Raw genomic sequence first — 27,003 nt, forward strand, 5'->3', positions numbered from 1 at the left:
AGGCATTGTAGGGAGGTCATACAGGCACGTGGAGGCCACACACACTACTGAGCCTCATTTTGACTTGTTTTAAGGACATTACATCAAAGTTGGATCAGCCTGTAGTGTGGTTTTCCACTTTAATTTTGAGGGTGACTCCAAATCCAGACCTCCATGGGTTGATACATTTGATTTCCATTGATAATTTTTGTGTGATTTTGTTGTCAGCAATTTCAACTATGTAAAGAAAAAAGTATTTAATAAGATTATTTCATTCATTCAGATCTAGGATGTGTTATTTTAGTGTTCCCTTTATTTTTTTGAGCAGTGTATATATATATAGAGAGAGAGATAAACAGAGAGAGAGAGAGAAATAGAGAAAGATATATATATATAGAGAGAGAAACAGAGAGAGAGATAAATATATATATATATATATATATATATATATATATATATATAGAGAGAGAGAGAGAGAAACAGAGAGAGAGAGAAACAGAGAGAGAGAGAGAGAAATAGAGATATATATATAGAGAGAGAGAGAAACACAGAGAGAGAAATAGAGATATACAGTGGGGGAAAAAAGTATTTAGTCAGCCACCAATTGTGCAAGTTCTCCCACTTAAAAAGATGAGAGAGGCCTGTAATTTTCATCATAGGTACACGTCAACTATGACAGACAAAATGAGACATTTTTTTCCAGAAAATCACATTGTAGGATTTTTAATGAATTTATTTGCAAATTATGGTGGAAAATAAGTATTTGGTCAATAACAAAAGTTTCTCAATACTTTGTTATATACCCTTTTTTGGCAATGACACAGGTCAAACGTTTTCTGTAAGTCTTCACAAGGTTTTCACACACTGTTGCTGGTATTTTGGCCCATTCCTCCATGCAGATCTCCTCTAGAGCAGTGATGTTTTGGGGCTGTCGCTGGGCAATACAGACTTTCAACTCCCTCCAAAGATTTTCTATGGGGTTGAGATCTGGAGACTGGCTAGGCCACTCCAGGACCTTGAAATGCTTCTTACGAAGCCACTCCTTCGTTGCCCGGGCAGTGTGTTTGGGATCATTGTCATGCTGAAAGACCCAGCCACGTTTCATCTTCAATGCCCTTGCTGATGGAAGGAGGTTTTCACTCAAAATCTCACGATACATGGCCCCATTCATTCTTTCCTTTACACGGATCAGTCGTCCTGGTCCCTTTGCAGAAAAACAGCCCCAAAGCATGATGTTTCCACACCCATGCTTCACAGTAGGTATGGTGTTCTTTGGATGCAACTCAGCATTCTTTGTCCTCCAAACACGATGAGTTGAGTTTTTACCAAAAAGTTCTATTTTGGTTTCATCTGACCATATGACATTCTCCCAATCCTCTTCTGGATCATCCAAATGCACTCTAGCAAAATTCAGACGGGCCTGGACATGTACTGGCTTAAGCAGGGGGACACGTCTTGCACTGCAGGATTTGAGTCCCTGGCGGCGTAGTGTGTTACTGATGATAGGCTTTGTTACTTTGGTCCCAGCTCTCTGCAGGTCATTCACTAGGTCCCCCCGTGTGGTTCTGGGATTTTTGCTCACCGTTCTTGTGATCATTTTGACCCCACGGGGTGAGATCTTGCGTGGAGCCCCAGATCGAGGGAGATTATCAGTGGTCTTGTATGTCTTCCATTTCCTAATAATTGCTCCCACAGTTGATTTCTTCAAACCAAGCTGCTTACCTATTGCAGATTCAGTCTTCCCAGCCTGGTGCAGGTCTACAATTTTGTTTCTGGTGTCCTTTGACAGCTCTTTGGTCTTGGCCATAGTGGAGTTTCGAGTGTGACTGTTTGAGATTGTGGATAGGTGTCTTTTATACTGATAACAAGTTCAAACAGGTGCCATTAATACAGGTAACGAGTGGAGGACAGAGGAGCCTCTTAAAGAAGAAGTTACAGGTCTGTGAGAGCCAGAAATCTTGCTTGTTTGTAGGTGACTAAATACTTATTTTCCACCATAATTTGCAAATAAATTCATAAAAAATCCTACAATGTGATTTTCTGGATTTTTTTTCCTCAATTTGTCTGTCATAGTTGACATGTACCTATGATGAAACTTACAGGCCTCTCTCATCTTTTTAAGTGGGAGAACTTGCACAATTGGTGGCTGACTAAATACTTTTTTTCCCCACTGTATATATATACAGTGAGGGAAAAAAGTATTTGATCCCCTGCTGATTTTGTACGTTTGCCCACTGACAAAGACATGATCGGTCTATAATTTTAATGGTAGGTTTATTTGAACAGTGAGGGACAGAATAACAACAACAAAAATCCTGAAAAACGCATGTCAAAAATGTTATAAATTGATTTGCATTTTAATGAGGGAAATAAGTATTTGACCCCCTCTCAATAAGAATGATTTCTGGCTCCCAGGTGTCCTTTATACAGGTAATGAGCTGAGATTAGGAGCACACTCTTAAAGGGAGTATTCCTAATCTCAGTTTGTTACCTGTATAAAAGACACCTGTCCACAGAAGCAATCAATCAGATTCCAAACTCTCCACCATGGCCAAGACCAAAAAGCTCTCCAAGGATGTCAGGGACAAGATTGTAGACCTACACAAGGCTGGAATGGGCTACAAGACCATCGCCAAGCAGCTTGGTGAGAAGGTGACAACAGTTGGTGCTATTATTCGCAAATGGAAGAAACACAAAAGAACTGTCAATCTCTCTCGGCCTGGGGCTCCATGCAAGATCTCACCTCGTGGAGTTGCAATGATCATGAGAACGGTGAGGAATCAGCCCAGAACTACACAGGAGGATCTTGTCAATGATCTCAAGGCAGCTGGGACCATAGTCACCAAGAAAACAATTGGTAACACACTACGCCGTGAAGGACTGAAATCCTGCAGCACCCGCAAGGTCCCCCTGCTCAAGAAAGCACATATACAGGCCCGTCTGAAGTTTGCCAATGAACATCTGAATGATTCAGAGGAGAACTGGGTGAAAGTGTTGTGGTCAGATGAGACCAAAATCGAGCTCTTTGCCATCAACTCAACTCGCCGTGTTTGGAGGACGAGGAATGCTGCCTATGACCCCAAGAACACCATCCCCACCGTCAAACATGGAGGTGGGAGCATTATGCTTTGGGGGTGTTTTTCTGCTAAGGGGACAGGACAACTTCACCGCATCAAAAGGACGATGGACGGGGCCATGTACCGTCAAATCTTGGGTGAGAACCTCCTTCCCTCAGCCAGGGCATTGAAAATGGGTTGTGGATGGGTATTCCAGCATGACAATGACCCAAAACACACGGCCAAGGCAACAAAGGAGTGGCTCAAGAAGAAGCACATTAAGGTCCTGGAGTGGCCTAGCCAGTCTCCAGACCTTAATCTCATAGAAAATCTGTGGAGGGAGCTGAAGGTTCGAGTTGCCAAATGTCAGCCTCGAAACCTTAATGACTTGGAGAAGATCTGCAAAGAGGAGTGGGACAAAATCCCTCCTGAGATGTCTGCAAACCTGGTGGCCAACTACAAGAAACGTCTGACCTCTGTGATTGCCAACAAGGGTTTTGCCACCAAGTACTAAGTCATGTTTTGCAGAGGGGTCAAATACTTATTTCCCTCATTAAAATGCAAATCAATTTATAATTCTTTTGTCATTCATTTTTCTGGATTTTGTTGTTGTTATTCTGTCTCTCACTGTTCAAATAAACCTACCATTAAAATTATAGACTGATCATGTCTTTGTCAGTGGGCAAACGTACAAAATCAGCAGGGTATCAAATACTTTTTTCCCTCACTGTATATATATATATAGAGAGAGAAACACAGAGAGAGAGAAACAGAGAGAGAGAGAGAAATAGAGAGAGATATATATATAGAGAGAGAAAAAGAGAGAGAGAGAGAGAAACAGAGAGAGAAATAGAGAAATACATATATATAGAGAGAAACAGAGAGTAGTAGAAATAGAACTAAAGAACGACAAATTATTCTGCAGATTGAGTGAGAATGAAATGCAAAGGTAAAGGTAGAGAGAGTTTCGTCCCTCACTAGTACTGTCATAGAGGCAAACCTTAACCTAACCTTGCTCCATCAGACCCATAGGTAACCCTTTGTCTCCTGAACAATGGTAATCATTCCCCAATCAGTCTATTCTGAATGTCAAACTGGGGGGGCATGAAGGTAGAGATGGCCAACGTACCCAAGGACATCCATCAAGCAGAGAGCACATCTCTAATATGACATTTGAACTTTATGCGTATGGGAATAACTGTATGATGATTCCAAGACAGGAGGAATATGTCATTGACAGGTAAATAAGACTTCAGAGACAGTTACCTTTTAGTAATTACATAATTTCCCTCAACTGAATTGATATGATTCTTGAGTGAATTATTGAAGAGTGAATTTCTACTTACTGGGAAGATCATAATCAAAAAGCGGAAGTTGTGGTGTGTGGGGGTATGTGTGCTGGTGTGTGTGTGAATTTGTGGACCTATCTGCTGATTGTACTGTATGTACAATGAGAAAGCAATATATGGGGCACCTCTACCCCTGTAATCTCTATCTTATTGTCCATCCTCTGGTTGCCATTATACTGAAATCAGTTTACCTTCTCTCTGGCTTGACATAGTCAGACCACAACAAAAGGCCTGGTACTGCAGTGATGCAGTGATTCTGTTAGCACAGAACCAGATGTGGAACCATCGGACCCACTCTTTGTCTCCCTGTTCCTCTGCCGCCACGCAGCAGCCTCAATTAGCCCCCCCAAAGGGCTCCATCTCAGGAAACAGAACACAAATGACGGCCCTGGATCAATCAGTGCCTCCACCAAAACAGGCCGTATTCAAGAGAGAATTGTTTTGGCTGAATGTAAATCACTGATGTATTCACTGAGGTATTCACTGGGGCTCAAGCCTTAAGCAGATGCTCAGCATCGAGAGTATTACTTCCACAATGAGAACACTGATGATGGCTGACAAGTGCTGTATTTAGTGTGCAAGGGTGCAGGTGGTAGAGTTATTATAGTGTACCATCCAAAATCTGAATGAGATCCTTATTTTCCAGTAGCCGTCACAGTAAAGGTTTAGCGGATGTTTCGAAGAACACACCCCCACACCTCTCCTCGATCCTGACTCCACAGACAGACACTGAAGGCCAAACCCAATACAAAATCCCACCAGGACATTATCAACTTCTCTGTCTGACCTTTCAAACCTTTCCAGGCAGTATATCTTCCAGGGATTTATCTGCCATTTAAATCCTTGGGCGGGCCGCCAAAGCATTCTTTTCAGGTAGCCTAAGTCCAAACAGTGTAAAAACAAGTACACTGTTTGAAATAAATTTCAATTGATGGCAGGATACTTGGCCCCAGCAATGTACTTGGCCGTATGCACTACCCTCTGTAGCACCTTGCGGTCGGATGCCAAGCAGTTGCCATACCAAGCGGTGATGCAGCAGGTCAAGATGCTCTCAATGGTGCAGCTGTATAACTTTTTGAGGATCTGAGGGCCAATACCGAATCTTTTCAGCCTCCTGAGGGGGAAGAGGCATTGTCGTGCCTAATTCACGACTGTGTTGGTGTGTGTAGACCATGTGAATTCCTCATTGATGTGGACATCGAGGAACTTGAAACTCTCGACCCACTCCACTACAGCCCCATCGATGTGGATTGGGGCATGCTTGGCCCTCAGTTTCCTGTAGTCCACGATCAGCTCCTTTGTCTTCCTGATGGTGAGGGAGAGGTTGTTGTCCTGGCACCACACTGCCAGGTCACTGACCTCCTCCCTATAGGCTGGCTCATCGACATTAGTGATCAGGCCAACCACCGTTGTGTCATCAGCAAACTTAATGATGGTGTTGGAGTCGTGCATGGCCATGCAGTCGTGGGTGAACTGAGAGTACAGGAGGGGACTAAGCACGCACCCCTGAAGGCCCCTGTGTTGAGGGTCAGCGTGGCGGATGTGTTGTTGCCTACCCTCACCACCTGGGGGCGGCCCGTCAGGAAGTCCAGGATCCAGTTGCAGAGGGAGGAGTTCAGTCCCAGGGTCCTGAGCTTAGTGATGAGCTTGGAGGGCACTATGGTTGAACGCTGAGCTATAGTCAATGAACAGCATTCTCACGTAGGTGTTCCTCTTGTCCAGGTGGGAGAGGGCTATGTGGAGTGCAATAGAAATTGCATATTCCGTGGATCTGTTGGGGCGGTATTGAAGTGGGTCCAGAGTGTCTGGGATGATGGTGTTGATGTGAGCCATGACCAGCCTTTCAAAGAATGTCATGGCTACAGATGTGAGTGCTACAGTGCAATAGTCATTCTTGGGCACAGGGAGAGGTTGAAAATGTCAGTGAAGACACTTGCCAGCTGGAAAGTGCATGCTCTGAGTACATGTCCTGGTAATCCATCTGGCCCAGCGGCCTGAATGTTCATCTGTTTAAAGGTCTTTCTCACATCGGCTACGGAGAGCAAGATCACTCAGTCATCTGGAACAGCTGGTGGTCTTATGCATGGTTCAGTGTTGCTTGCCTCGAAGCGAGCATAGAAGGAATTCTAGGCTCGTGTCACTGGGAAGCTCGCGGCTGTGTTTACCTTTATAATCCGGGATAGTTTGCAAGCCCTGCCACATCCGGCGAGCATTAGAGCCGGCATAGTAGGATTCAATCTTAGTCCCGTATTGACGTTTTGACTGTTTTATGGCTCGTTGGAGGTTGTCGCAGGATTTCTTATAAGCGTCTGGATTAGTGTCCCATTACTTGAAAGTGGCAGCTCTAGCCTTTAGCTAGAGCCTTTAGCTAGATGTTGTCTGTAATCCTTGGCTTCTGATTGGGATATGCATGTACGGTCACTGTGGGGACGACGTTGTCGATGCACTTATTAATGAAGCCGGTGACTGATGTGGTACACTCCTCAATGTTATCAGAATTAATCCCGGAACATATTCCAGTCTGTGCTTGTGAATCGTACTACACCTGCTCCAACGCTCGTCGGATGTGGCAGGGCTTGCAAACTATTACAGACTACAAAGGGAAGCACAGCCGCGAGCTGCCCAGTGACACGAGCATACCAGACGAGCTAAATCACTTCCATGCTCGCTTTGAGGCAAGCAACACTGAAGCATGCATGAGAGCATCAGCTGATCCGGATGACTATGTGATCACGCTCTCCGTAGTCGATGTGAGTAAGACTTTTAAGCAGGTCAACATTCACAGACAGATTACCAGGATGTGTACTCCGAGCATGTGCTGACCAACTGGCAAGTGTCTTCACTGACATTTTCAACATGTCCCTGACTGAGTCTGTAATACCAACATGGTTCAAGCAGACCACCATAGTCCCTGTGCCCAAGAACACTAAGATAACCTGTCTAAATGTCTACCGACCGTAGCACTCACGTCTGTAGCCATGAAGTGCTTTGAAAGGCTGGTCATGGGTCACATCAACACCATTATCCCAGGAACCCTAGACCCACTCCAATTTGCATACCGCCCCAACAGATCCAAAGATGATGCAATCTCTATTGCACTCCACACTGCCCTTTCCCACCTGGACAAGAGGAACACCTACGTGAGAATGCTATTCACTGATTACAGCTCAGCGTTCAACACCATAGTGCCCTCAAAGCTCATCACTAAGCTAAGGACCCTGGGACTAAACACCTCCCTCTGCAACTGGATCCTGGACTTCCTGACGGGCCGCCCCCAGGTGGTAAGGGAAGGTAACAACACATCTGCCACGCTGAATCTCAACACGGGAGCCCCTCAGGGGTGCGTGCTCAGTCCCCTCCTGTACTCCCTGTTCACCCATGACTGCATGGCCAGGCACGACTCCAACACCATTATTAAGTTGGCCGACGACACAACAGTGGTAGGCCTGATCACCGACAACGATGAGAGCCTATAGGGAGGAGGTCAGAGACCTGGCCGTTTGGTGCCAGGATAACAACCTCTCCCTCAACGTGATCAAGACAAAGGAGATTATTTTGGACTACTCATCGACGGGGCTGTAATGGAACAGTTTGAGAGCTTCAAGTTCCTTGGTGTCCACATCACCAACAAACTATCATGGTCCAAACACACCAAGACAGTCGTGAAGAGGGCACGACAAAGCCTCAGGAACCTGAAAAGATTTGGCATGGGTCCTTAGATCCTCAAAAGGTTCTACAGCTGCACCATCGAGAGCATCCTGACTGGTTGCATCACCGCCTGGAATGGCAACTGCTCGGCCTCCGACCGCAAGGCACTACAGAGGGTAGTGCGTACGGCCCAGTACATCACTGGGGCCAAGCTTCCTGCCATCCAGGACCTCTATACCTGGTGCTGTCAGAGGAAGGCCCTAAAACTTGTCAAAGACTCCAGCCACCCTAGTCATAGACTGTTCTCTCTGCTACTGCATGGCAAGCGGTACCGGAGTGCCAAGTCTAGGTCCAAAAGGCTTCTTAACAGCTTCTTCCCCCATAAGACTCCTGAACAGCTAATCAAATGGCTACCCCCCCCCCCCCCCCACCCCCTCTTTTACGCTGCTGCTATTCTCTGTTTATTATCTATGCATAGTCACTTTAACTATACCTACATGTACATATTACCTCAATTACCTCGACTAACCGGTGCCCCCGCACATTGACTCTGTATCGGTACCCCCTGTATATAGCCTCCCTACTGTTATTTTATTTTTCTGCTGCTTTTTAATTATTTTTTATTTAAATTTTTTACTAATCTTTTTTTTAACTTAACACTTTTTTTCTTAACTGCATTCTTGGTTAAGGGCTTGTAAGTAAGCATTTCACTGTAAGGTCTACACCTGTTGTATTCGGTGCATGTGGCAAATAACATTTGATTTGATTTGATTTGTAGGTTAACATCCGCTTAATCGGACCACTTCCGTATTGAGCGCGTCATTGGTACTTCCTGATTGAGTTTTTGCCTGTAAGCAGGGTTATGGTCAGAGTTATGGTCAGCTATGATCAGCTAAAGAGTCAGAGAGAGAATTAACAATTCCAAAAACAATGACTATAGCAGAATAGATTTTGTTATTATGTTTGAGCAAAAGAACACAGCATTAGCCATGGCAAAATGCATAGAATTGCAAGAAATTAGCTTTTAAACTGCAACATTTTCTCTCAGCTCCATTGCAGGAAATGTACATTGATTGCAGGAAATTTGCTTTAAAACTGCAACATTTTCTCTCAGCTACATGGCAAAATGTGTAGAATTGCAGGAAATTTGCTCTAAAACTGCAAAAATGTCTCTCAACTCCATAGAGAAATGTGTATAATTGCAGGAAATTGTCTTAAAAATGCCCCCCAATAATCTTTATACTGCCAAGATGAGGGTCTCCAAAATCTTCTACAAAAATTCAGCCACACCGATGGGCCAACAGCGCCCCCTTTCACACCCCCTGCCACACGCCCTGCCACGCCCCCTAAGCCCCTTTTTGATCCAGAAAAAACTCTGTCTTCATGGAGGCTTCTGGAAAATCAGGTTGGCTAAAACAATGACCCACCAGTCCCTGTTGTTAACTGTAAATCATGACTGTGTTGTCATCCCAAAAGACAAAGACATTGCTGTCTAAGTAAAACTAAACAGGCCACATTTTGACAGACTGACAAAAGCTTCAAGACATTATAACAAGCCTTGATTGAATGCAACCTTATTAGGAACAATAGTGGCAATACAATGTGACATGGCTTTGTTTCATCTTAACGTAATGATACCAACTTCATTAGTAGTGATACAATAAATGAGTGTCTCTGGGGGGAAAAGACAACAGAGACATGAGCCATTCATCACAGACTCCTCATGACTACCGGGAAAGGTGTTCAGTGAGTCACAGACCAGACCGACTAGAAAGTCTCTCTCTTTCCACTGTAACTAAAGACAGGTTGAAAGTGGAGAACGGGAGTTATTTTCTTTTGTATAGCAAGACGTTTTAAACTGAGAATTTAAAAGGAAAAAGTTAAACTTTCCTTATGCTCTTCAACCATGTTTGAAGTCAGAGACAGTGGTACTGTCCATCATGTGTTTTAAACAGCCGTTCAAACAGGCGTTCAAACCGGTGTTCAAACCGGTGTTCAAAATGGTTTTCAAACACTCTGGAGACAGTAATGAATGAGAGCAGAAAGTCTGGTAGGCATCTCATTTTACAATGAGACAAAATCAGACGAAACACCTGCTCATGATAACTGATTGTTTCTCTCACTCAGCAGCTCAATGAGCCTGTGTGTGTTTTCTTCCCCACCAGTGTGTGACGGAAAGCATGGCCGCCACATCTCCTGATAACTGATTGTTTCTCTCACTCCGCAGCCCAATGAGCCTGTGTGTGTTTTCTTCCCCACCAGTGTGTAATGGAAAGCATGGCCGTCACATCTCCTGGCTGTGCCTGTGTCTGGCACGGTGTGGGGCTGGAGGAGTGTGTTTCCCTGGTGGGAGCTCAGATCTCAGGTCTGTGTCCTGCTCATCAGGCCCGCCAGTAGCTCTGTATCTCCCATCGATCACTGGGGCAGGCATAATGAGCTGCTTGCGCTCCGGCCCACACAGACACAATTAAGGAGAGCTTAGCATACCTCCCCTCCCCTCGGTCCAGCTTCTGATTGAGTAAACAACCAAAAGTCTGCGGATAAGTGGGGGGATAAAGAAGAGTGTGTTTGTGTGTGCGTGTGTGTGTGTGTGTGTGTGTGTGAGAGAGACGGAGAGGGAAGATGCTAATGATGTTGCAGGTCCCTCCAGAGGATGGGGGAAGGGCATTGTAAAACCTTGACAACAAATAATGCTGAGACACACCGCCCCAGACCATGACGGACCCTCCACCTCCAAATCGATCCCGCTCCAGTGTACAGGCCTCGGTGTAACGCTCATTCCTTCGATGATAAACGCAAATCCGAACATCACCCCTGGTGAGACAAAACTGCGACTCGTCAGTGGAGAGCACTTTTTGCCAGTCCTGTCTGGTCCAGCGACGGTGGGTTTGTGCCCATAGGCGACGTTGTTGCCGGTGATGTCTGGTGAGGACCTGCCTTACAACAGGCCTATAAGCCCTCAGTCCAGCCTCTCTCAGCCTATTGCAGACAGTCTGAGCACTGATGGAGGGATTGTGCGTTCCTGGTGTAACTCGGGCAGTTGTTGTTGCCATCCTGTACCTGTACCGCAGGTGTGATGTTCAGATGTACCGATCCTGTGCAGGTGTTGTTACACGTGGTCTTCCACTGCGAGGACGATCAGCTGTCCGTCCTGTCTCCCTGTAGCGCTGTCTTAGGCGTCTCACAGTACGGACATTGCAATTTATTGCCCTGGCCACATCTGCAGTCCTCATGCCTCCTTGCAGCATGCCTAAGGCACGTTCACGCAGATGAGCAGGGACCCTGGGCATCTTTCTTTTGGTGTTTTTCAGAGTCAGTAGAAAGGCGTCTTTAATGTCCAAATTTTTCATAACTGTGACCTTAATTGCCTACTGTCTGTAAGCTGTTAGTGTCTTAAGGACAGTTCCATTGAACAAGCATGGGAAACAGTGTTTAAACCCTTTACAATGAAGATCTGTGAAGTTATTTGGATTTTTACGAACTATCTTTGAAAGCCAGGGTCCTGAAAAAGGGACATTTCTTTTTTTGCTGAGTTTATATGTGTGTGAGAGAGAACATTCAGCATGTACTATTCTACACCAGTTGGTTGGATAATAACTTTAACCGGTGCATCAATCTAAGTAACATAATTTAAAAAATCCCCATAAAAATCTGTCAATTTAATCTAGTGCTATATTTCCCACTTCCGCATCTGCGATTAAAGGTGGCAGAGCAAGAGCGATGTTTGTCACACCATGAGACATCACGAAAACGTCTGTAGCGTCCGAACGACCTACAAACTAATATGACCACTCTAAGGAAATATGAGACTCTCACGAACACCATGGTGTTCGACCCCCACAAGTGTCAGGGGACTCGTCTAAAGTCGGTACCATCGATGTGCCAACTTCTGTTTGTAGCGTCCGAACCGTTTCGGCTTCACGATGGTGTTCTCCGTTTTGCTCTACGACCCCCACAAGTGTCACGGGACTCATCTGAAAGTAATCCGTACAGGTTTTAAAAAACGAAAGGAAGTATGGAGGTAGTTTTGTGCCTATACCCAAAAAAGGGGTTAAATATGTATAAAAACAAAAATATTTCCGGAGCTTTCTTATATCTCCTAGATCAACACCTTGTTTCTTATTATTTATATTTTGACTGTCCTTTTTGCACTTTATGGATGTGCTATTCCATGTGTTTCTACGGGCTACAGTAGGAGTAAAGGCCAAAGTCAATATTTTATCAAAACATTATTTATATATTTATTTTTTTGGGATACCTAAAGGGTCGTAAAATTCAAAATCAAATAGCTAAATGATCCATAGTATGACCATCTTAAAACAATTCCATATGTCAGCCCAGATGTTTTTTTTATAGAACTGGTGTTGTTGGTCTGTGATATTGACTCATATTGTGTGAATCAGTGTACTGTAACTCATTTAATCATTACTCTCTCAGCAAATTATGGGGGAACATAGCAGTCATAGATTACGACACTTCTAACAAGAGGAGGAAGCTTGGACTGTGGCTGGAATTCATTTTATTATTTACATTATATGAGCAGCTGCATGCCATATTACATACCTTGTTTGCAGGAACTCGCCTTAATATCAATAGATACCTAAATAACATAACATTTACATTTGAGTCATTTAGCAGACACTCTTATCCAGGGCAACTTACATGAGCAATTAGGGTTAAGTGCCTTGCTCAAGGGCACATCAACAGATGTTTCACCTAGTGTTTCCTTAGGTAATTCTCAGGTAAGACACTTAATTCTAAGTGAGGCAAGGTTAAACATGACCATTTCCAAAGAGTCACTTAAAGTACACAGTAATTTTAACCCCAGCTAGCTTTAAGGTTTAGAAAGGTGCTATACGAGTCCAAATCATTGTGTTTGTCTATGTTCTCACTGGGCTGGTGGGCCACTGGATTTATTTATTTTTTCCTGTGACAGTATATTTTACCTTTGTTTTTCACTTTGTTCCTGAAAAAAAGAATGGCAAGCAATTGGAATGGATGTTGTGGAGTAGGATAACCTTAGACCCACCTATTCTTCTACTCAATAATGACCATGCTCACACACTTTAATTGACCAGTCAGATTCACATAATTAGAAGGCACAGCGGACCTGCTGGAGGGGCTACTGTAATTGGCGGGAGATGTGGGGACATGGCGTCCACGTTTGGCGTGCACGGGGAGAGAGATTCGCCTGGCAGCAGCCGCTCACACTGTTTCCCATTATCCACCTCTCTCTGATGCTGTGGGAGGAAGAAAAACAGACCAATGTGTCTTTCTGAGGACGAAGAGGATATAAATAGAGGTTAGGGGTAGGGCCTGACGTCAAAGCATTCGATCCTTGTCAGCTATGTGTTTTTGGGGTCAAGCAGTTGTGTAGAAAAACCTGCCTATTTTCGTGTTATGTTGTTATGTGAGCTGTTTGTCAGGTGGAGTGTTTCTGTCACTCAGCAGCTTGGTGAATTACTTCCTGTTGTGTCATGGACACTGGACACCACTGCAGGAGAATGAATCACTCATCAAGAGCTTTTACTGTGTTTTATCTACTAGCTACTAACGAGTGTCTGATACACCCATGGCCAATGTCAAGGGGTATTGAACCATGCACTAAATGCACTCCATAAACATTAGATATCAATTTATTTTAAGCAGCTCTATTGAGCACAAACCACCTGCTATGCTAACCACCTAAATGTTTTGAGCTACTGAGAACATTATATGTAGTCACTTTAGGTTCCAGGATGCTCAATCATTGACTGGGAGATCCAGTTATTCATTGCTACTACACTCAAATTCAAGCAGGTTTTTATAATACAGTGTAAAGCCCATTCACACACAGAAAACAGCAAAGTGGAAACAACAAAGTAGAAACTAACTGCCATGATTTTGGAGAGGACTCCCTGTCCTACAGCTCGATGAGGATGATGATGATTTCTGCTCCTTAGATGTGTTTGCTAGCGATAGTGCCACTGTCCAGTCTGTCTTTGATACGATTGAGTGTGTGTGTGTGCTTGATGAACAGGTATAGCCTAACATGTAAACAGCATATTTTGATATTGAACAAAACGTTGTCTATTCTCCATAAGCATGAGAATTGTGTTTATTTACCAGAATGGTAATAATGTTGCAACGCACACTTGTATATCACTTCGACGCTGTTGCCCTCTGTTGGGCATAGTTGATAACAGATGTCTGTCTGTAAGTAAGTTATACAAACTAATTTTCCACCATCATATTCAGTCTCTCATGCTTTCTCTGTGTGATACATTGAAATATGATGATGGATGAAGGGCAGAAACATAGGTTGCTGTGTTGTTGGGCTAACAGCTATATGAATCTGAAGATGTCTGTCCAGCTTGACCTGCAACTCATCTTCATGCCCATACTGCCCCCTGGTGTTCAGAAAGTAATAACATTCACATTACAGTAACAAGCTGTCCTAAATTGATTTTGCAGTAATGATTAAATAGAGTTTACAACCAAGTAATTACTGTTGATGATCATGTGTGTGTGTGTGTGTGTGTGTGTATGTGTGTGTGTGTGTGTGTGTGTGTGTGTGTGTGTGTGTGTGTGTGTGTGTGTGTGTGTGTGTGTGTGTGTGTGTGTGTGTGTGTGTGTGTGTGTGTGTGTGTGTGTGTGTGTGTGTGTGTGTGTGTGTGTGTGTGTGTGTGTGTGTGTGTGTGTGTGTGTGTGTGTGTGTGTGTGTGTGTCCTCTGTAGGGGGGGGTCCTCTGTAGCTCAGCTGGTAGAGCACGGCGCTTGTAACGCCAAGGTAGTGGGTTCGATCCCCGGGACCACCCATACAAAAAATGTATGCACGCATGACTGTAAGTCGCTTTGGATAAAAGCGTCTGCTAAATGGCATATTATTATTATATTATATTAAATGCAAGGTGTGTGTATGTGGGTAGCCTACATACCTGTGTACTGTAATTATAACTGTTTAACTAGTTTTATTTTTAAACAAATTATCTTTGGTCTATTGGTCCACCTCCCCTGCCCACTCACACTGTAGAATGCAGTAAAAACCAACTCCAACCAGAAACTAAGGGGAGGTGGAACTCAAGACACTCTGAAAACAGAAGAATTTGGAATAGATCTTACATTGCCATAGTTACTAAGACGGATGGCCTTTAAGACAGGAGCCTTGGACTTTATGATCCGCTTTATTGAAATGAAACTGTCTGAGAGGAAATGTAATCATGAGAGCCCTATACTGTGTGAGTGAAGAGTGTGAAGACTTTGGCTAGGTGTGATGTCAATAGAGAGGGGATAGATAAATGATAAGCCAAACTCTGTCTTATGTAATGTCTTTCCACAATAACTGTTAGAACATGTTATAACAAGGCTCAATTCTCTGGTTGTCTCTGCCTTTGTGGGGCACTGCTTATGTGTGTGGTTTCTCTCAGGTTTTCCTAGGGCCTATCAACTGTCTGTCCTCTCCTCTCCAGGTTTGAAGAAAAATGTAGATACAGTGTGTGTCATGTCACTGAGCTGGACTGTATCGAGAACATTTTAATATCAACCTTTCCCTGTAACCAATCAGTGTTTTTATTATGACTGATGTGTACATTGTCATACTGTCACAGTATGACTATTGCCACCAGGTTACAAACATGTTGACAAATTACAATAGGCATGACCAGGAAACGGGCACAAGCTGTAGATCAATAAAATCTAGTTCCTCTGTAATAATCAAGTTGAATAAAAAGTTTGTATTAGATTATGAATACAATCATTACAAATCCTGCACAATATTCTAAATAATGTATTTGTTTCAATGACCAATATAGCTGGAGTAGCCTATATAAGTCATTGAAGCGTGCTAAGACTATAATGAATTGAGGATATTTTGCAGCGAGCTCCCCTAAACGAACCAAATGGTTTGGTCCGCCCGTGCCATCTGCTGCTGTATATCGTATTATTCCAACGTCAGCATTGGAGAGCGCAGAGAGGAGGGGTGACGTTGCGTTGGGGGTGGACGTGTGTTGGCTATAGCAGTTTTTTCATCTCCCATGTAAGTGCCAATTTACTGCTAAAGTTATCATGTCAAAATGTAATGTAAATGCGTATAGTGTGACAGTTATTGATTCCGTTATAGTGCAATAAAACAGCTATTTTAGAGGTAACAGTTGTTTCTTTCGCAAAACCATGTTTCATAAGTCTGGGTTTATAATGACACAATCAAACAGGTCTTCAAGCGCTGTCAACCTGTGTCTGTTTCAGTGATGCAGATTGTCCCTCCCTATTCTAGCTCGCTACATTATACACTTCTATTGTATCAATACAATCCATTCGTAGGCTATCATTCAGTTGCCTTCTAGCCACATGTTGATGTTGTAAATTTGTTACACTTGTACTGTAATACTGTAACGTTTCACAGTTGCTTGCTTACCATATTTAATGAAGGAACCCTAGATTCTTATCTCCATCTGTGCTATGTTACAGAATTGTTTTGGGCCAATAGTGTAACGTATACACTGTAATATCTGCTTTAACGTGTTAGTAGCTTAACATATTAAAAATACTGCAAGCATCTTTTAATTCTCTGATAATTTGCTGTTTTGGAGATTCAAGTTTACATTAGGGAACTCATTCAGCAAAGTTGTACAGCAAAGTTGTATTTTTTTAAAACCTATTATTTGGCCTACTTTTACTTCACCTCAGTTATAAGTATTGTCTTTATATGCACATCGTCATAGATAAGACAAATATAAGCACCCACCAAATTATTATTATCAAATGAAATCACATTTTATTGGTCGCATACACATATTTAGCAGATGTTATTGCCGAGTGTAGCGAAATGCTTGCGTTCCAAGCTCCAACAGCGCAGTGTTACCTTTCCTGCCTCGCCTTTAGACCGTAGTCCGGACGGCATTTGGGGATCTTATGACGAGTTAGTCTGGAATTCCACTTAAGTAGTTGACATTTATTAAACTTGTACACCATGTGAGGTAGTCTGAATGACAAAATAAAATAGTGAGCTAACGGAGCAAAAAGAGCGTGGCTCACAGTTCGGACACATCCCCTACAACACCACTATTGCATCAAAAACGAAAGTTAACTTGCTACGTTACCCATAATGCACTTTAGTGTTTAAACCTATACCCCTACTTTAACAACAGCAGTATTATCCAACAATACACAATAATACACACGAATCTAAAAGTAACAGAATGGAATTAAGAAATATATAAATATTAGGACGAGCAATGTCGGAGTCCGGAGTATAAATATATATACAGTGAGGGAAAAAAGTATTTGATCCCCTGCTGATTTTGTTCATTTGCCCACTGACAAAGACATGATCAGTCTATAATTTTAATGGTAGGTTTATTTGAATAGTGAGAAACAGAATAACAACTAAAAAATCCAGAAAAACGTATGTCAAAAATTGTATATATTGATTTGCATTTTAATGAGGGAAATAAGTATTTGACCCCTCTGCAAAACATGACTTAGTACTTGGTGGCAAAACCCTTGTTGGCAATCACAGAGGTCAGACGTTTCTTGTAGTTGGCCACCAGGTTTGCACACATCTCAGGAGGGATTTTTTTCCACTCCTCTTTGCTGATCTTCTCCAAGTCATTAAGGTTTCGAGGCTGACGTTTGGCAACTCGAACCTTCAGCTCCCTCCACAGATTTTCTATGGGATTAAGGTCTGGAGACTGGCTAGGCCACTCCAGGACCTTAATGTGCTTCTTCTTGAGCCACTCCTTTGTTGCCTTGGCCGTGTGTTTTGAGTCATTGTCATGCTGGAATACCCATCCACGATCCATTTTCAATGCCCTGGCTGAGGGAAGGAGGCGCTCACCCAAGATTTGACGGTACATGGCCCCGTCCATCGTCCCTTTGATGCGGTGAAGTTGTCCTGTCCCCTTAGCAGAAAAACACCCCCAAAGCATAATGTTTCCACCTCCATGTTTGACTGTGGGGATGGTGTTCTTGGGGTCATAGGCAGCATTCCTCCTCCTCCAAACACGGCGAGTTGAGTTAATGCCAAAGAGCTCGATTTTGGTCTCATCTGACCACAACACTTTCACCCAGTTCTCCTCTGAATCATTCAGATGTTCATTGGCAAACTTCAGACGGGCCTGTATATGTGCTTTCTTGAGCAGGGGGACCTTGCGGGCGCTGCAGGATTTCAGTCCTTCACGGCGTAGTGTGTTACCAATTGTTTTCTTGGTGACTATGGTCCAAGCTGCCTTGCGATCATTGACAAGATCCTCCCGTGTAGTTCTGGGCTGATTCCTCACCGTTTTCATGATCATTGCAACTCCACGAGGTGAGATCTTGCATGGAGCCCCAGGTCGAGGGAGATTGACAGTTCTTTTGTGTTTCTTCCATTTGCGAATAATCGCACCAACTGTTGTCACCTTCTCACCAAGCTGCTTGGCGATGGTCTTGTAGCCCATTCCAGCCTTGTATAGGTCTACAATCTTGTCCCTGATATCCTTGGAGAGCTTTTTGGTCTTGGCCATGGTGGAGAGTTTGGAATCTGATTGATTGATTGCTTCTGTGGACAGGTGTCTTTTATACAGGTAACAAACTGAGATTAGGAGCACTCCCTTTAAGAGTGTGCTCCTAATCTCAGCTCGTTACCTGTATAAAAAGACACCTGGGAGCCAGAAATCTTTCTGATTGAGAGGGGGTCAAATACTTATTTCCCTCATTAAAATGCAAATTAATTTATAACATTTTTGACATGCGTTTTTCTGGATTTTTTTGTTGTTATTCTGTCTCTCACTGTTCAAATAAACCTACCATTAAAATTATAGACTGATCATTTCTTTGTCAGTGGGCAAACGTACAAAATCAGCAGGGGATCAAATACTTTTTTCCCTCACTGTAGCTCTGGAAAAAATTATCAGTTTCTCTGGTTTTACTATTAATAGGTATGTGTTTGGGTAAAAATAACATTTTTGTTTTATTCTATAAACTACTGACAACATTTCTCCCAAATTCAAAAAAAATATATTGTCATTTAGAGCATTTATTTGCAGAAAATGACAACTGGTCAAAATAACAAAAAATATGTAGTGTTGTCAGACCTCGAATAATGCAAAGAAAATAAGTTAATGTTCATTTTTAAACAACTCAATACTAATGTTTTAACTTAGGAAGATTTCAGAAATCAATATTTGGTGGAATAACCCTGATTTTAAGGAAGGAATACCTGGGATAGTATAGTATAGTATATATAAAACAAATGAAAATAAAAAATATACTATCAAAATTAGATATTAAAAAATTTGAAAAAAATAAAAAAATACATTGTAAAGTGGTTGTCCCACTGGCTATCATAAGGTGAATGCACCAATTTGTAAGTCGCTCTGGAAAAGAGTGTCTGCTAAATGACGTAAATGTAAATGTAAATGTAATTTTCAATCACAGCTTTCATGCGTCTTGGCATGCTCTCCACCAGTCTTTCACATTGATGTTGGGTGACTTTATGCCACTCCTGGCGCAAAAATTCAAGCAGCTCGGCTTTGTTTGATGGCTTGTGACCATCCATCTTCCTCTTGATCACATTCCAGAAGTTTTCAATGGTTTTCAGGTCTGGAGATTGGGCTGGTCTTGACAGGGTCTTGATCTGGTGGTCCTCCATCCACACCTTGATTGACCTGGCTGTGTGGCATGGCGCATTGAGTTGGGGAACAATGTCAGAGCAAAAGGAAGCAAGTTTTCTTCCAGGACAACCTTGTACGTGGCTTGATTCATGCGTCCTTCACAAAGACAAATCTGCCCGATTCCAGCCTTGCTGAAGCACCCCCAGATCATCACCGATCCTCCACCAAATTTCACAGTGGGTGCGAGACACTGTGGCTTGTAGGCCTCTCCAGGTCTCCGTCTAACCATTAGACGACCAGGTGTTGGGCAAAGCTGAAAATTGGACTTACTCCAGTTCTCTACGGTCCAATCCTTATGGTCTTTTGCAAACCTCAGCATGGCTCTTCTTTGCTTTTCATTGATGAAGGGCTTTTTTCTAGCTTTGCACGACTTCAGCCCTGCCCCTAGGAGCCTGTTTCGAACCGTCCTCGCAGTGCACTTCACCCCAGCTGCCGTTTGCCATTCTTTTTGTAGGTCAGTTGATGTCATCCTATGGTTGTTGAGTGACATTCGAATGAGTTGGCGGTCATCCCGGTCAGTAGAGAGTCGTTTTCGCCCTCTGCCGGTCTGTAGCTTTGTTGTCCCCAATGTCTGCTGCTTGACCTTGTTCTTATGAACCGCCGTCTTTGAAATTTTAAGGATGGAAGCAACCTGACGCTCACTGTATCCCTCTGCCAGTAAAGCCAGAATTGAACCCTTCTTTTCCTCACTCAAAACGTTCCTTTTTTAAATTGTATTTATTTCACCTTTATTTAACCAGGTAGGGCCAGTTGAGAACAAGTTCTCATTTACAACTGCGACCTGGCCAAGATAAAGCAAAGCATGGTCAATAGTTATTTTTTTATTAATATTACTTTTGAGGTACTATTAGCACTGTATTTGCCATCCAGCTGGTCCTATTGCAAGAGGATAGTGATGACCACAGCTGTGGTTTTTATACTTTTCCTCGTTAAATAAGATTTGGTTCAGGTGATCACCTAATCAGTACCTAATTCAGTAGAATGAGGTGTGCCTGTGTTGGAATTCAACAGACACTGGAATGGAATGGCTGTCATACGTGCTGATTTAAGAAAAATTTGCAGTGGTCTCTTAATTTTTCCCACAGCTGTATATGTGATGGGATGTATAGACATTATGGACAGTATGTGTATAGAATATGTATTATATCTCAATAATACGTGGATAGAATAGTGTATGTACAGCAATAGTTGAATAGGATAGCCTTGACTAGAGTACAGTATATACATATGAAAAACAGTATGTAAACATTATTAAAGTGACCTGTGTTCCATTATTAAAGTGACCAGTTTTCCATGTCTATGTACATAGGGCAGCAGCCTCTAAGGTGCAGGGTTGAGTAACCGGGTGTTAGCCGGCTAGTGACAGTGACTAAGTTCAGGGCAGGTTACTGGGTGGAGGCCGGCTAGTGATGGCTATTTAACAGTCTGATGGCCTTGAGATAGAAGCTGTTTTTCAGTCTCTCGGTCCCAGCTTTGATACACTTGTACTGACCTCGCCTTCTGGATGATAGCGGGGTGAACAGGCTGTGGCTCGGGTGGCTGAGGTCCTTGATGATCTTCTTGGCCTTCCTGTGAGTGCAGTAGATGTCCTGGAGGGCAGGCAGTGTGCCCCCGGTGATGCGTTGGGCAGACCTCACCATCTCTGGAGAGCCCTGCGGTTGCGGACGGTCAGTTGCCGTACCAGGCGGTCATTCAGCCCGACAGGATGCTCTCAATGGTGCATCAGCCTTCATAGTAGATCTGCGGATATGTGCATGTGCATGGCATGGATGGCTGCATCCCATGACAACTACCATAGAGTGTATTTTTGTCTGTTAAATAGCTAATGTAATTTCATAATTTCATTTTGGTTGGACAAAACCATGAAACAAGTGGTTATGTGGGTGGCATCACTAGCCTGTTTCTTAGAGTACGAGAGGAGATAGGAGAGAGAGAGACAGCTTGCCTCTCCAAAATGGAATTATTTTGAGGATTAGCAGTTTAATTTATTTTCTTTCCCTCCAATGTTTTACAAGAGGACCTTGGTGTTGAATTCTCGTTCTACTCTACAAAGAGAAGGAAAACAAGCATGATGATTTGAACTGAAGGTTTGTTTGTATTGATCGATTCACTTATTCAACCATTCTGTTTCTACCTATCTCTCGCTCTCTCTTTATCATTTACACTCACACACAAAAACACAAAAAGACACACAGACACAAACACACACACACACACACACACACACACACACACACACACACACACACAAGCAGAAGCGGGCGGAAATTATAAGTACAGTATCCCACTATCTGTCTGGTAAGTGGCTGAGAGCATCTCTGCCCCTTCAGGGCGCTTCAGACACAGCCATTCATGTCTCACTCCGCTGGTCAGACCACCACGATGACGCTCGCCAGCCCTCCTCCCTCCCCATCCCCCTCGCTCTCCTCCGCTCTGTTCACGTTGTGCCTGGTCTGGAGCTGCTGTGATTGTGAGCGGGCTGTAAAGCTGCTCTCTCTGTTTCTGTTGCGCTCTGCCTGCTGTGTGGCTGCCCACGTTAGCCTGAGGACCCATGATCCGATCTGCTCTGACCATGGACTCTGCCTCTGTTTATGTGAGTGTGTTGTATTTATTTACCCAGGCTGTCATCTGGCCAAATTTAATGGAGCATGTGTAAACAGAGCCTGCCTCTCACACAACAGCAGCACTTGTGTGGTTTAGATACATGATAAGAATGTTAATGTTGGCATTAATGTATTATTATTATTATTATTATTAGAAACTGGTAAGTAACTGCGATAGAGGGAGTTATTGTTTGAGTACATTCCGGTAGACAGACTGCTGTTGGACTCAAAGCAGATAACAACTTTCAGTGTTTTGATAGCGATGAATGGATGGGGGAAGAGAAGAGAGGGATTCTAACTGTGTTTTGACTGGGTTGTTATGAATGGTGGGCAGATGTAGTGTTGTTGTTTGAGGTGTCACTGTGGGACTCTTGGCTTTGGCTTGTGGTTTCTGGTTGCTTATGTGGTTTCATATCTTTAATTCAGGTAATGAAGGCTGACTGAATTAGATTTACTTTGTGACCATGCTTTTTCTCTTTCAGTTCTAAATATGACCACTAATGTGACAGGATCGTGACAAACAATATGGCGATATAGATCGTTTTCGAACTAACGTAGGCCTATTACTTTATTTTCAAAACATTGTAGCTTTTTTCCCACATATTCTTTTAAAAAAGCCCCCAAAAACGTTTTAGTCATTGATCACTTCAATTCACCTGGGTCCAGTTGAATTTCCATGGGCTTGCGTTATTTCCAGAGTGATTTGTCTGTCTTCCCTAGCCCAAGGCCCTGGCCTGGGGCAGCAGTGTCTGGTTGAGCTGGAGAGGAAGTGGCCACTGGTCTCTGAGAGGAAACAGATTAATCTGTGTGGAACAGAACATAACCATGTTCCTCTGTCACACCTTCCCACAGTGCAGCCGTCCTGTGGTGGGCTGTCTGAAAAGGCCACAGAGCAGTCTTGGCACCTCTAATTTTAGTCCTGTCAAGGCTGTGCTAACATAATTGCAAAAGGGTTTTCTAATGATCAATTAGCCTTTTAAAATGATAAACTTGGATTAGCAAACACAACATGCCGTTGGAACACAGGACTGATGGTTGCTGATAATGGGCCTCTGTACGCCTATGTAGATATTCCATTAAAAATCAGCCGTTTCCAGCTACAAAAGCCATTTACAACATTAACAATGTCTACACTGTATTTCTGATCAATTTGATGTTATTATAATGGACTATTTTTTTTATTTTCTTTCGAAAACAAGGACATTTCGAATTGACCCCAAACGTTTCAACGGTAGTGTATATATAACTCAGACTTAAGGATAAATCAAGCATTGATGGCAATGGGAGATTTGGGTGCCTGTACATATCAAAGTAAGATTTGTCTCATTGTGTCTATCTCCAGTACCGGTGCTGTTAGGTGCTGATCTACACTCTGTGAGCAGGCTGGGCTGAGGTGTCAACCTGGGGTGGTGTCTGGTTGTCTGGTCATGTCAGATGTTCAGGGACTAGACTGGTCTGAGCGGCTGGCTGGCTGAGGGGTTATTTAAATAGGTGATGATATGGGTTATTTCTGTCTGATGTTTGGCGGCTTGGAGTTCGAGTTGAGAGTTAGAGACTCACCTGCTGGGGCTTGACATAGAGTAAATGGCTGTTCTGACTAGATGGGGACACAGTGTGCCACAATCTCTCATTTCTAACAGTGGTCTTTAACACAACGTCATTCTCCAGCCAATGCCATCGGAACCATGTTCCACATTTTATTAATTGTGAAAGATTAAGGTGATTGTGCTACGATATACAGTACCAGTCAAAAGTTTGGACACACCTAGTCATTCAAGGGTTTTTCTTAATATTTTTTACTATTTTCTACATTATAGAATAATAGTGAAGACGTCAAAACTATGAAATAACACATATAGAATCAGGTAGTAACCAAAAAGGTGTTAAACAAATCAAAATATATTTTATATTTGAGATTCTTCAAATAGCCACCCTTTGCCTTGATGACAGCTTTGCACACTCTTGGCATTATCTCAACCAGCTTTCTGAGGTAGTCACCTGGAATGCATTTCAATTAACAGCCTTCTTAAAAGTTAATTAGTGGAATTTCTTTCCTTCTTAATGCGTTTGAGCCAATCAGTTGTGTTGTGACAAGGTAGGGGTATACAGAAGATATCCCTATTTGGTAAAAGACCAAGTCCATATTATGGCAAGAACAGCTCAAATAAGCAAAGAGAAATGACAGTCCATCTTTACTTTTAAGACATGAAGGTCAGTCAATAGGGAACATTTCAAGAACTTTGAAAGCTTCTTCAAGTGCAGTTGCAAAAACCATCAAGTGCTATGATGAAACTGGCTCTCATGAGGACCGCGACAGGAATGGAGTTGTAACTCTGTGAAGAGTTGTAATTCTGTGAAGCATTTATTTGAGCTGCAATTTCTGAGGCTGGTAACTCTAATGAACTTATCCTCTGCAGCAGAGTTCAAGTAACATAGACATCTCAACATCAGAGGGGTGTCACGCCCTGGCTCTGGGGACTCTTAAATTTTGAGCCAGGGTGTGGATTTTTCTATGTTTAGTTTTCTATGTTTTTTGTTCTAGATCGTTTAGATCTATGTTGGCCAGGGTGGTTCCCAATCAGAGGCAGCTGTAGCTCGTTGTCTCTGACTGGGGACCATACTTAGGCAGCCTGTTGGCACCAGTTAGTTTGTGGGATCTTGATCCGTAAAGGTTTGGTGTTGTAACCTCAGGACTTCACGTATCGTTTCGTTTTGTTGTTTTGTTCGTGTGTTGTTTTGTTCGTGTGCTTCGCCTTGGTTCCACGAGTCATCAGTCAACGTGCGTGACAAGGGGACTGTGTGAATCAGGCCTTCATGGTCAAATTGCTGCAAAGAAACCACTACTAAAGGACACCAATAATAAGAAGAGACTTGCTTGGGCCAAGAAACACGAGCAATGGACATTAGACCAGTGGAAATTTGTACTTTGGTCTGGAGTCCAAATTGGAGATTTTTGGTTCCAACCGCCGTGTCTTTGTGAGACGCGGTGTGGGTGAACGGATGATCTCCGCATGTGTATTTCCCACCGTAAAGCATGGAGGAGGAGGTGTTATGATGTGGGGGTGCTTTGCTGGTGACACTGTCTGTGATTTATTTAGAATTCAAGGCACACTTAACCAGCATGGCTACCACAGCATTCTGCAGCGATACGCCATCCCATCTGGTTTGCGCTTAGTGGGACTATCATTTGTTTTTCAACAGGACAATGACCCAACACACCTCCAGGCTGTGTAAGGGCTATTTTACCAAGAAGGAGAGTGATGGAGTGCTGCATCAGATGACCTGGCCTCCACAATCCCCTGACCTCAACCCAATTGAGATGGTTTGGGATAAGTCGGACAACAGAGTGAAGGAAAATCAGCCAACAAGTGCTCAGCATATGTGGGAACTCCTTCAAGACTGTTGGAAAAGCATTCCAGGTGAAGCTGGTCCAGGTGGTCCTCTGTAGCTCAATTGGTAGAGCATGGCGCTTGTAACGCCAGGGTAGTGGGTTCGATCCCCGGGACCACCCATACGTAAAAATGTATGCACACATGACTGTAAGTCGCTTTGGATAAAAGCGTCTGCTAAATGGCATATTATATTACTATATTATAAGCTGGTTGAGAGAATGCCAAGAGTGTGCAAAGCTGTCATCAAGGCAAAGGGTGGCTATTTGAAGATTCTCAAATATAAAATATACTTTGATTTGTTCAACACTTTTTTGTTTACTACATGATTCCATATGTGTTATTTCATAGTTTTGATGTCTTCACTATTATTTTACAATGTACAAAAAAGTAAAAATAAAGAAAAACCCTTGAATGAGTAGGTGTGTCCAAACATTTGACTGGTATTGTACTTCTCCCTCAAAATTCTTGTTTGCCTCGTTCATTGTATCCTTACCGCCCCCAGTCCTACCAATCATTACTAGAGCCAACACAGCAAGGGAGAAAAATTAGAAATAATCATCCAACGGGTATTCTCTTTGGGTATGTAGCCAGGGCTAGAAATTAACGGCATCCCATCGTCCTGGGGGACGATAAAACAATATGTTGGGGATGGTTCAAACAGACTGGGACAGTTCTGGGATGATATATCCAAAATTCATACAACTAGGCCTACTGTACATCAAAAAAATTTAAAAAGCAATGAGGCTAATGCCACAGATCAGAACGTTTATCTTAAAATGTACACCCATTCAGCATTGTTCACACCCTCTTAAGCCTTAGCCCCACCCATCTCTTTAAGGATTCACATGTGAGGCCATGTGCTAAACATCGTGATTAAGGTACTCTAGTAAACAACCAATGATTTCAAGACTAAAAGTAGTGAAAGTAGTAGCTAAAATACCGTTTATTTAGTCCTTGGCATATATCCTAATCTGACTTTGGTGCAGGTCATGTTGTTCTACACATTACTGTCTCTGGTAAACACACACTATATCAATTAAAATCAAAGTGTATTTGTCACATTCACAGGATACAGAAGGTGTAAACGGTACAGTTAAATGGTTACTTGCATACATGTCAAAAATAGAAAGTGTCCAGATAAATATTGTATAAATATTGTATAATTATTAGATGATTCTTAACCAGACACACTTGATGGGTCGTGAAAGAAATGCTATAACCAGCCCACAGCCACATCTAGCTAAGTGGATGGGTCACTATTGTCTAGACATGTACACATGTTCATGAAATACAATACATGACCGTAATCACCACCAGATACACCTGTCTAACTTATTGGGTCATGTA

At 43.0% G+C, this 27,003-nt stretch overlaps 1 protein-coding gene across 7 annotated transcripts in view; it reads left to right on the forward strand.

The window, feature by feature from the left end:
* Window positions 1–15,932: 15,932 nt before the first annotated feature.
* LOC311149611 (transmembrane and coiled-coil domains protein 1-like) overlaps window positions 15,933–27,003 on the forward strand; it is a 108,310-nt gene continuing 97,239 nt past the window's right edge. For 2 of the 7 annotated variants that reach the window (XM_084186793.1, XM_084186787.1), the window contains exon 1: window positions 15,933–16,045. Coding sequence is in view for 1 of the 7 variants with exons in the window: in XM_084186785.1 (XP_084042911.1) it covers window positions 22,014–22,254 (241 nt within the window). In the remaining 6 variants the exon portion in view is untranslated. The other 5 variants (XM_084186791.1, XM_084186789.1, XM_084186788.1 and 2 more) reach the window with 5 other exon arrangements.

This window comes from Coregonus lavaretus (genome assembly GCF_964263955.1).
Source record: "Coregonus lavaretus genome assembly, chromosome: 22".
Classification (NCBI taxonomy): Eukaryota; Metazoa; Chordata; class Actinopteri; order Salmoniformes; family Salmonidae; genus Coregonus; species Coregonus lavaretus.